The sequence below is a fragment of the Haliotis cracherodii genome, unplaced genomic scaffold (genome assembly GCF_022045235.1).
Source record: "Haliotis cracherodii isolate W230 unplaced genomic scaffold, xgHalCrac1.p SCAF_11, whole genome shotgun sequence".
Lineage (NCBI taxonomy): Eukaryota > Metazoa > Mollusca > Gastropoda > Lepetellida > Haliotidae > Haliotis > Haliotis cracherodii.
The window spans coordinates 47,853,673-47,866,084 of record NW_027266266.1 but is presented as its reverse complement, the minus strand read 5'-3'; the positions used below and the strand labels follow the sequence as shown (position 1 = coordinate 47,866,084).

Here is a 12,412-nt window from a genome sequence, read left to right as displayed (position 1 = left end):
TGCGTGTACACTTCCCCTTTAATGCCGAGCGCCAGACGGGATAACAACAAGTACCATCTTTTAACATCTTTTGGTATGACGTGCTAGGAATTGGATCACCGATCTACACTCTATCCGATTAACATCAGTGGAGATCCCACGGAAACACTGTTTCTAAAATTTAGAGTATGTTTCCATGTATGGAGAACCAAATAACAGAAGATCCGTCTTAGATATTGACACTGCATAGTTGTCGTGACCTTGCCTCTATCACACGCATATTTTAGATTTCAGAGCGATCCAAATTAAACTGACAACTCTGTGAAAGACACAGGTGTATAAAGTCTGCACAAATGTTTACTTTTTAAAACGACACTCCTTCGCATCTTCACACTTTAAATGAGAAGTAACGCGCCCGCTTGTCGGTAGTATCAGCCAGACAGCCTTGTGGAACACTAGCTGTACTTCTCCTCCTCCAGGTATAGTTGCTGATGTTTTCATGTCGCTATGTGGCGAATCTTAACTTTTCTTCTCAATACCTCATCCTGGGCCCACTTGCACAAAGCGATCTTAGCGTTAAGATTATTGTAAGCCTATGCTAAAGTATGGGAGTTACGGTCATCTTAGCGCTAAGATCGCTTTGTGCAAGTGGCCCCATTTGTTCTATTCCGGCCCACTTGCCCAGTCTAAGCGCAAATATTGCTTTGTGCAACACCAACGCTTGCCTGTTACTGTACCTATCGTTAATGACAAACCTCTCCAGCAGGTGATCTTTGTTTGTTTGTTTGTTTGTTTGTTTGTTTGTTTCTTGTTTAACGCCGCACTCTGCAATATTCCTTCTATATGACGGCGGTCTGTAAATGATCGAGTCTGGACCAGACAATCAAGTAATTGACATCATGAGCATCGATCCACACAATTGGAATCGATGACATGTATCAACCAAGTCAGGAAGCCTGACCACCCATCCCGTTAGTCGCCTCTTACGACAAGCATAGTCGCCTTTTACGGCAAGCATGGGTTGCTGAAGACCTATTCTACCCCGGATCTTTACGGGTCAGTTGGTAAGGTAGGATAGTTTTATCCATGTTTGTTTGTTGTTTATAGCCGTTCTCAGCAATATTCCAGCTATATGACGGCGGTCTGTAAATAATCGAGTCATGACCAGACAATCCAGTGATTGACATTATGAGCATCGATCCACGCAATTGCCATACGATGACATGCATCAACCAAGTCAAACACCCCAACACCAGGTGCTCTGTCTAGATCTGTTACCTTCTATATCAACTGGGCGCTGTCAAACTCCCCAACACCAGGTGCTCTGTCTAGACCTGTTACCTTCTGTATCTACTGAGCGCTATCAAACTCCCGAAACCAGGTGCTCGGTCCAAACCTGTTACCTTCTGTATCTACTGAGCGCTATCAAACTCCTCAACACCAGCTGCGCTGTCCAGACCTGTCACCTTCTGTATCAACTGGGCGCTGTCAAACTCCCCAACACCCGGTGTTCTGTCCAGACCTGTTACCTTCTGTATCTACTGAGCGCTACCAAACTCCCCAACACCAGGTGCTCTGTCCAGACCTGTTACCTTCTGTATCTACTGAGCGCTGTCAAACTCCCCAACACCAGGTGAGCTGTCCAGACCTGTTACCTTCTGTTTCAACTGGGCGCTATCAAACTCCCCAACACCAGGTGCTCTGTGTCCAGACCTGTTACCTTCTGTATCTACTAGGCGCTATCAAACTCCCCCAACACCAGGTGCGCTGTCCAGACCTGTTACCTCCTGTATCTACTGGGCGCTATCAAACTCCCCCAACACCAGGTGTACTGGATGCTATGAATCTGTTCCATTTATTATAAATAATGTTCAAACTAAAACTCCATTTTATTAATTTTCAGAATCATGATAGCTTTCCTTGTTCTAATCGGATCTGTAGCCGTTTATGGGTGAGTCGTATAAGCTATAGTATATCAGATCAGATGCAGTTTATCTGAGTGTGGTATAAGCTATATATCATATGAGATGCAGTTTATAGGTGACTGGTATAGGCTAGTATATCAGATCAGATGCCGTTTGTAGGTGCATGGTATACGCTGGATTATCTGGTCAGATCAGATCAGGTATATCAGATCAGGTGCAGTTTATGGGTACATTGTCTAAACTAGTATGTCAGATCAAGTGCAGTTTATGGGTAAGTGGTATAAACTAGTATATCAGATCAGGTGCAGTTTATTGGTAAATTGTCTTAATTATTTATCAGATCAGGTGCAGTTTATGGGTGGGTGGTATAAACTAGTATATCAGATCAGATGCAGTTTGTCGGTACATTGTCTTAATTATGTATCAGATCAGGTGCAGTTTATGGTTGGATGGTATAAACTAGTATATCAGATCAGATGCAGTTTATGTGTACATTGTCTTAATTATTTATCAGATCAGGTGCAGTTTATTTGTGGGTAGTATAAACTAGTATATCAGATCAGGTGCAGTTTATGGGTACATTGTCTTAATTATTTATCAGATCAGATGCAGTTTATGGGTACATTGTCTTAATTATTTATCAGATCAGGTGCAGTTTTTTGGTGGATGGTATAAACCAGATATCAGATCAGATGCAGTTGATTGTCCGCACCATAACCCGTTCGTGGGAAACGTCTGGGACACGTTTGCATTCACATTTCCCCCAGCCAACCTTAGAACTGGAATAATTTTGAAAGAAGCCCCAACTCATCGGGGGCTTCTCTGCCTGCAGACAGCACCATGGCCAAGCCCACAACCACTCCTGCATCTTCAACAACCATCACCAGCTGCTGTCGAGCCAGGTGGTCAGCAACGTCATCGCCGACATTGACAAAGATGGCGACGGCATTGTGGAACCAACCGAGGTCCAGGCGGAGTTCGTCGCCAGATATGACGTTGACAGTAGGATAATCATTATGATAAGAATCTGTGCCCTGTAACTTATGCTTGTTGCAAGAGTCGACTGAAGTGTCGGTTGATTTGTTGTTTTACGTCGCACTCGGCAATATTCCTGCTATATGACGGCGGTCTGTAAATAATCGAGTCTGGACCAGACAATCCAGTGATTGATATCATGAGCATCGATCCACACAATTTGGATGACCTGCATCAACCAAGTCAGCAAGCCTGACCACCCGATTCCGATAGTCGCCTCTTACCGATTGAAGTTGATCGCGTGGTTAAGCTCGGTGCCATGACCAATTTCGCGTCGTTGCTCAAGCTTTCTGTCATTGGTTTGCTTGAATATGAAATCCTTAAAGGGACGTAATCGCCCTTTGGTAATATAAAAAATATCATTCAAAGCGCGACAATGCAACAAATGGCCAAAATGTCGCGTTGTCGCATTGTCGCATTGTTGCACTTTGGTTAATTTTGACACTTTTCGCTTGTTTCTCTGAGGGCGACAATGTCCCTTCTTGGATTCCATACCTGACCCTCGATTATTTTCAGGTCATTTTGATACAGCTGGCATATTGGTAACAAATATAGTTTCCATCAACCATGTCTTACCTAAATCGTCATCAATCAGTCAATTTGACATCCTATTTCCTAGTAGGGGCAGTACCGTAAACCCTCAAATAACGGCAAGGGACCCCAGACTGTATTTTGCCAATGTTGATCGCATCTCAAGAAGGGACTGGCCGTTTGATAGTCTGGATATTTAGAGAATAATCAACAGGCTACGAGAAACAGATAATTCCGAGTCTTGAGTAGATTATAGAAATATAATTAAGAATAAAGACTGCTCTACCCCATGTGTAGTGTATAAAGTAAAGTTTTGCTGACGTCATAATAGTTCACGTCAAAACAATACTTTTTTACACATAGGGCAAACTTTATTACTTTTCAAAGAGGCCGAATTTAAGACTAACCTCATGTTATATTAGAGCTGGGTTTAAAATCAAATTTGTAATGACCAGTTATGTAAACTGAAAATCCTCGAACAGGTATCATTGTGTGGCTCTTCCACCTAATAGCCTGCACCCTCACGTTAAGAGGCGTATTTTACGTTTGAGACATAATAATACACCACTAAAATGGGAAGTTTATTATCTGAAGAGGTCATATTTCATTGTTTGGTTACCCACAATCTCATAGAACAATAAGTGGAATTTTTAAATTTACGTTTTCATAATAATTTGCGTCAATTTAATCACGTGACTGCAATAGCGGCCGTTTTGCTTGATTTTAGTATATTGCTAAATGACGTATGCTGAACAACAGGTGGGTATGAAACCTTTCAAGGATTGCTTATTCCGCATTTTCCCGAGGCAAGAGAGTTAACTGACTTTAAAAGTCAAGTTAAAACCCTTGCCGAACTAGGCTGGAATGTCTGTGCTCTATCGTAGCGTCACCAGTAGCTGTTACGAGTTATGTCCCATATATGCCTCTCCTATGGACCAATCAGATTCCATCTCTCGTATCACTTGCATTTGCTTCAAACAAAATGGCGGCGCCCAGTCAAGACGATCTGATCGACAATCAAGATCTATAATATGATAAAACGAGTCTTAAATCGCCAAGTACATCAAATCACGTGGGCAGCTTGATTATAAACTTTGGAAAATATCTGCTGACAACGAAAAGGCGGTGCACATACTGTGCAAATCCTGCAATCGACCAAAATCTGCATCATAGTTTACGAACCGGATTTCGATTTCGGTGCGCGATTTTGATTGGACTATGCATAGACTCGTTAGTCCGGCCAAAATATAACTCCACATCTGCAGCCCAGTTCGGCAAGGGTGGAAACTGGACTTTTATAGTCAGTTAACTCTCTTGCCTCGTGAAGATGCTCATTCCGTTACCCAGAGACAGACATAAATCCTAGGGAACCAACGCCCGCCTCGGACAGTTTCAGACTGCTTTGGCACGGGCACAGTAGCGTATGTATGTGTGGGAGATGCCTGCGGCATGATAGATTGCTGACATCATCTTGACATATTTCTTCCCACGTAACATTATTCGAATATTTGGCAAGTTTAAAGAAACCTCTTAACCGAAAATTGACGTGGATGCGCCATCTTGCTTGACAGTAATGAAAGAACGGTGTTACCAAGGATACGTTCAGATCAAGGGGGTGGAACTTGAACAGCGCCATGATGTCAGTCCATTATGACGTAATTCAAAAAGTGTACTTTATCACAGGTACACTTCACTGAAGGATGCCTATTGTTCAGATGACGTGATGTAATCAATGTGTGTCGCGATGAACAATGGATGACGTTATATCGGCTTTTACTCAACAGAAAAGCGTTGTGACGTATTATGGCTTCAAATGAACACCCAACATTGAGAATCATCGGGATTATCGGAAGGCGTTTACACACAATCCTTCGACCCGTATGGGTAATATAATATAATTTTACACAAAACAAACATGTTTGCTGGAAATGCTTGATAGTATGTTGTAAAAGGACATTGTTTGCCTTGAAGCAGTATTCTGTGTCTGACAAGAATTCAAGTGTATGATATATGTACATGTATAATGATAAATGCCCTGGTCCCATTCGACACCGTAGCTTCCTTACTGGTGCAGAAAATATTTGAAAGATAATAATGCCTTAGGTTTTACGAAAATATTATGTTGTTTCAGAAAACGGAAGTATCACAGAGGATGAGTTTGTAAAACAATGGCATCAGCACTACCACGACGATCGCGATTTTGTCGGCTACCTCTTCCACAATTTCGACGTGAACGACGACCTGAGTCTGACCGACAATGACCTCGTCGCTTGGTCAAAAAATCTCGACACTGACGGTGGGTGCTCATTCATGTCTCTTTCAGGTTACAGGAAGGGGGCGAGGAAGAGGGGGGTGGGGTGGGGTGGGGGGTGGGGGGGGTGGGGGGGGGGGGGGGGGCGGAATGAATCTATGCGTGTTGATCTGCGAACACACCCATAACAGGTCACATTATATGAATCTTGAGGTACTAAACGCCCAATCAAAGTGAAGGACGTGTAGGTTCTTGATCCAATCAGATTCCACCTTTCTAAAGCAATTTGGCTTCGTGTCTTTACCCCCTAATTCGGAAATTTCGATTTGTTCAAATGAAAACACAGGACACAAATAGTCCTTCATTGTTTCTCACTTTGTCGCCAGTTTCAGAAAATGTGAAAACCTTTGGCTTTGACAGTCTCTAAAACAGAAAGATGGATGGAATGCCTGAACATATTAGTTGTCTCCCCTCTCTGTAACCCTTGACAACGGTTTATGTATTGCAGGAAATGGGGAAATCTCGATCGCAGAGTTCAGGACCTACATGACGAACGTAAGTCACGTAACAATACATTTTTGAGTGATACCCTGATACCTATCTGCCAACAAGTGTACCCTCTCCTTCAGAGTTAGGCACCGTCAGTATGACTCATGCTAAAACAAAATGGCAGCCGAGATGGGCATCTTCCTTAAAAGGGCGTATTCTCTATGGCATCGACCCTTTATCACTAAATTACACATAAATAAATTTAGAAATAATCGGAGAGAGGAGTTTCTCTTTACCAGACTTCGTCTTGGGCATTGTGGCCTTGGAGCTTATCTAATTGCTATTAATAAAGACATTTCTGCACATTGTACAGTGTGTAATCAGCTTGATAGTGTAGCTCATTTTTTATTGCATTGCCAAAAGCATATTAATCATCGTAGGGCAATGGTGGAGTCTCTAACAGTTCTCAATATTGACTTCTCATTGTCTGGTATTTTATCTTCTAGGAATATTGTTCACCAATTCAGAATGTCATTCTCGCTTATATTAAAGCGTGTGGCAGTATTGATACTTTATAAAAGATCTAGGTACTTAGCAAACCTTTATTATAGGCAAGGTGTAAATGGGCCTAGATGCCCGAACACCTATAAAACATTTTAATGATCAATCATCACCTGTCTGCCAAGTTTATTTGAAGCAGATAAGTCAACTCTGCGTGTAACTAGGTTTAATGTTATAACAAATCCAAAATAAATATCAAAAGGCAAGCATAAACATCGACAATTAAAACCTAATGTCGAAAATGACCTGAAAATAGAAATTCCATAATGGTGTGCAACAATCTGATAAATGACATCCAAGGAGGCCACACCTCAACAAACAGGTAGTAATTTTGGTCACTTTGGTAACCAAAACGTTATTTACTTACGAATGACAACTGAAATTCCGTCACCAAGTTGGTTGGTTGGTTTGTTCTTTCACGCCGCACTTAGCAAAAATAAATACATTGAACGACAATATGTGGTCATGCATTACTTTTCATTCTGCTTTTCTGTCATGCTGGCATGTTTGTTTGTTTGTTTGTTTGTTTGTTGTTTAACGCCGCTCTCAGCAATATTCCAGCTTTATGACGGCGGTCTGTAAATAATGGAATCTGGACCAGACAATCCCGTGATTAATATCCTGAGCATCAATCCACGCACTTGGGATCGATGACATGTATCAACCACGTCAGCGAGCCTGACCACCCGATTCCGTTAGTTGTCCCTAACGACAAGCATAGTCATCTTTTACGGCAAGCATGGGTTGCTGAAGACTTATTTGACCCCGGATCTTCACGGGTCAAGGAAAAATCTCGTATACATCTCTGACAAAATGGCGAAGGTGTCCGGTAAATGGATTCTTTTCAGCACATTGGATCCAAATACATCGTTCATGATTACTTCACAACAGATTGAATAACAAAGTACAAAGGTTTTCATTTAGGTATATGTTTTATTAAAACGTATTTAAGAAATATACGACGAGTGGGAAGTGTTTATCGTACAATAAAACACTGCAGGGAGAATAAGCCATGACGGGCGCAGCCCCGAGTGGTTTATACTCTCTACAGTGTTTTATTGTACGATAACAACGTCTACAAGGCTTTTATTTCATAAATGAGATATCAACATTATGTTCCTCCTCTTTAAGGATGTTAATTAAATGTGCAAGCTTTAAACATATTAAAAACTGATGACTCCCTGAATAGAATCCGATCTCGTCAAAGTCCATTTTACGGCATATTCACACAATCGTCATGTCGATTATCTGTACCTTTTCTCCATATACCTATTGTCACATCTCTCCTGCTTTTGCATGCGATCGTTCGGCCACTGCGTTTATCTGCGTATTCCAGCTACATCAAAGGGGAACAACTTACTTCCGTCTCAAAAATAACGTCGTCCAATATTTGACGTCATCAAGCGCATATTCGAATCTCCAATAATGACGTCATGATAACATTGTTATACCTCTATTATCCATTGATAATTCCGTACCACGTGACGAAACAATACATTTCAACGTATACCTCAAAATCATGTGACTGACACTGACCTCGAATATTGACTTGTCACATGATCAGTATTGACCTGTCACGTGATGAATATTGACTCCTCTGCTAGAAAACAAGATGGCGTCTGCTACTAACATTTCACGCTTCGCAGCTGGGTTAAAGTAACCAAACACGTACAGAGAGATACACTTCTTTGCTGTAATAAAACAGAGTATGGTTTAAAGGCTACATAATCTTTAAAGGGAATTAAGGTATAACAAAAAAGGTTACTCCCGACGAGGTCAATAAGCGAAAACAAGGACCCTCAAGGGTCGCATATTGACCTCTGCAAGAGTAATTATTTGTTTAATGTTTTATCGGGAAATAAACCAAGTTTCGGTCTTTATTGTTCTTTGCGATTTATCGCCTAGCTATCTTATATTGTGCGATAAACAACTCCCACTCGTCGTTTATTTCTTTAGCAAAGAATGGCCCTGGAAGACCTCTGTTGCCCAAAGAATTAAGGGAACGGTTATTTATTATGGGGATGTGGATCGTGTTTGTGTGTGTTTTGCTGCTGTCTCTTTTTTATGTAAAAATATATCACAACAACACACATCCTATAGTAGCATATTCTACTGAATTCCCCATTCGGTGTCAAAGCCCTCCCCTCCCCTCCCCTCCCCTCCCCGCCCCCCCTCCACTCCACTCCCCGCACACACACACTACCACCCCCACCCCTATCCCTATCCCCAACCCCACCCCCAACCCCACCCTCTTCCCAAATGTAACATTTGTTCATGACCCCGTCCTATGATTAATGACCAGTACCTAAATAATGTTCAAATTTCTACCACATTATTTGGTGTAACTTTTCCATGAACCCCAGTAACCCCCTCCCCCTCTCTTCCCCCACCCATATGTCTGGGAGAGGCGTGAACCACTCACTATGTCACTATGAGACGTGTTAACACTTCGTATGTTTCAGCTCTACACCAACTGTGTTACAGCTCACGGCAACTGATGTCCGCTGTGAAATAAAACATCGTGATCGACATTCCAAATGTGTTTTGTTTGTCAGAGTGGGTAGGAGGGGTCCCACTGTGTTGGTCGACAATGAAGATGAGGTGATGACGTGCGAAGGTCCGATGTTGTGAGGGCCCTATATTTGGACCACTGGATCTGCGTAGATAGGATATGAGAAAACATTTACATACCACAATGAAAACCACGAAATGTGTTTTTTATGAATCAGAATTAGACTTTGTCTTTACAATACTTCCATGTTTAAGATTTATGACAACACAGTCTACAAAGTGTAGAGGTTTTCAGGATGCGTTCATTCACACACTAACTCATACACAGACTCACACACACACACACACACACACACACACACACACACACACACACACACACACACACACACACTAGACGCTCACACACACTAGACGCTCACACACACTAGACGCTCACACACACTCACATTATCAATAACAAACACACTCACACAGATTTACTCACACACACACTCACACAAACACATACTAAATTACGCATGCACTCGCACGCCGTACACACACACACACACACTCTACACCAACACACTCCCACTCCGACACACTCACACACACGTCACATTCACACTACACACACACTAACATACACACACTCACATATACACTCACACACGCCGTACACACACACTCTACACTAACACACTCCCACTCACACACACGTCACAGACACACTCAATCACACATACACACACACACGCCGTACACGCACACACAGTCACACACTAACATACACACACTCACACATTAACAATAACACATACTCTCACACACATAAACTAATATACACACGCTAACACACACATTAACTAACAAACACAATCACTCACACATAAACACGCACAAACTCAGACACACACTCACGCGCATACACACTCACACATACACACACATTAACTAACAAACACACATACACGCGTGCGCACGCACGCACACACACACTCACACACACACACACACTCAAACACACACACTCACTCACACACCCTCACACTCACACACACTCACACGCTCATGGTTTTTACATAGAACACTCCAGGTGGGGATGCGATAGTTCGACCCGGCAGTACAGACTGTGACCACGTTCTAAGTGAAGCTTTTATGACCCATTACACAGTTATCATGGTCACGGCCTATTGCACATAAATGACATTGGTTGAAGTAACTAGTAACACACAGAGATAGTTCCATGTGAGAAAGTGACACTCCGTTAATTCCTGTTGCCTGGTCCAGGATCAAGTTTTGACAAAAGACTGTATGATGATTAGTTTCTGGTAACATGGGAATAGCCAGAGACGTACACACAGCTGATCTTGTTTATAACACTGATGACAGTGCAGGGTCCGTAAATATTGATTATATATCATTTTGACGAATATTTAACATTAATATACTGAACCGCAAAAGAAACGTCACCCCAAGTAACATTGCATGAAAAGTTGTCATTTAAATATCTGGGTAATTTTTGTCAAAGTTTTCAAAAATTTAACATTACCTTGTCCGGAAAAATAAAAATGAAATTGATGATAAAAAACAAAGCAGATGACAATAAAACAGGGATCCCAAACGCATCACGGCAACGGCCATGGTAACCCGATGCACGTGAGTTCCGTGCAAACTGAAATGCACATGCGTTCCCCCATTTCCTTCTAAATAAAAATCCACCCAGATCGAATAACATTCTTTCGTTATTGAATTGCTACCACATGCCAAGATTGACGATTTGGACGATTGCAAGCTGGACAAACCGCCCGGCAAGTAGCCATTGCCTTTCAAGTCCACGTAAAGACCATATACAGGCTCCAGCAACGGTACCACACCAACACTACAGATGACCGACCACGTAGTGGAAGACCAAGGGTCACCACCCGACGCCAGGATCGTCAGATTGTGCGACAGCATCTTCAAGATCGCTTTGTTACTGCTGCGGAAACTGCTCGACAGACCATGGGGACACACCAGCGACACATTAGTACGGACACCGTGCGTCGACGATTGACGACCAGACACCTCCACTGTCACAGGCCACACCGAGGACCCATTCTGATACCACGTCATCGCCGGGACCGTCTCCAGTGGGCAACACAGCACCAGCGCCACCAGCAGTGGAGAAGAGTCCTCTTCTCAGACGACAGCCGTTACTGTATCTCAACAGAAGATGGCACAGAGAGAGTATGGCGATGCTGTGTTGTTGAGAGACACTCATGGGGTGGTCAGAGCATCATGGTGTGGGGTGGAATTGGTCTTGCACACAGGGTCGGCCCTAAGGTCTTCCAGAACAACAGTCCAGGGAGAGGCAATGGTGTCACAGCAGCTCGGTACAATGATCAAGTCTTGAGACCACACGCCATACCTCATTTCGCACGTCACAACAACCACGAGTTTCAGCATGATAACGCCCGTGCCCACACTGCGAGAGCAACAAGAGACTTCCTCCAGCAGAATGGCATCAGAACCATGCAGTGGCCTCTGTCCCGATTTAAATTCCGTTGAGTCACCTGTGGGACGAGATTCAAAGGCGGCTGAATGACGTCCGACCAAGGCCGACAACTGCAGCTGAACTTCGTCAGGCGTTCCTCAGAGTGTGGGCTCAAGTGGCCTTCATCAACCGCCTCAACCATTCCATGTATCGATGTTGTACGGCAGTCATCAATACACATGGCGGACACACGAGATACTGACTTGTGAGGCCATCTTCTCAGAGACTAGTGTTGTGTTTCACTTTAAGAACATTTGAGACATTAATTTCAACCTTGATGATCAGTTTTGACAAGTTTCATCTTTTAAATATGTCTCAAAGTATGTTTACAGTGTGTCAACACTTGCTAGTTCTTGTATATACCCAGCCCTCGTCACCTCCTTTAATACCTCGTGTACTGTCAACACTTGCTAGTTCTTGTACATTCCCAGCCCTCGTCACCTCCTCTAACACCACCTGTACTGTCAACACTTGCTTATTCTTGCATATACCCAGCTCTCGTCACCTCCTCTAATACCACGTTAGCTGTCAACACTTGCTAGTTGTTGTATAAACCCAGCCCTCGTCACCACCTCTTACACCACGTGTGCTGTCAACACCTGCTAGTTCATG

The 12,412-nt window shown here is 43.0% G+C and overlaps 1 protein-coding gene across 1 annotated transcript; it reads left to right on the top strand.

Moving 5' to 3' along the window:
- The first annotated feature begins 346 nt into the window (after positions 1-346).
- Positions 347-9,302, top strand: LOC139455911 (troponin C-like). Its single transcript, XM_071237461.1, has 6 exons — positions 347-458; positions 1,883-1,930; positions 2,737-2,906; positions 5,602-5,766; positions 6,230-6,276; positions 9,234-9,302. The coding sequence occupies exons 2-6, from the start codon at positions 1,887-1,889 to the stop codon at positions 9,267-9,269; spliced, it is 462 nt and encodes a 153-aa protein (XP_071093562.1). The 5' UTR covers positions 347-458; positions 1,883-1,886; the 3' UTR covers positions 9,270-9,302.
- The last annotated feature ends 3,110 nt before the right edge of the window (positions 9,303-12,412 follow it).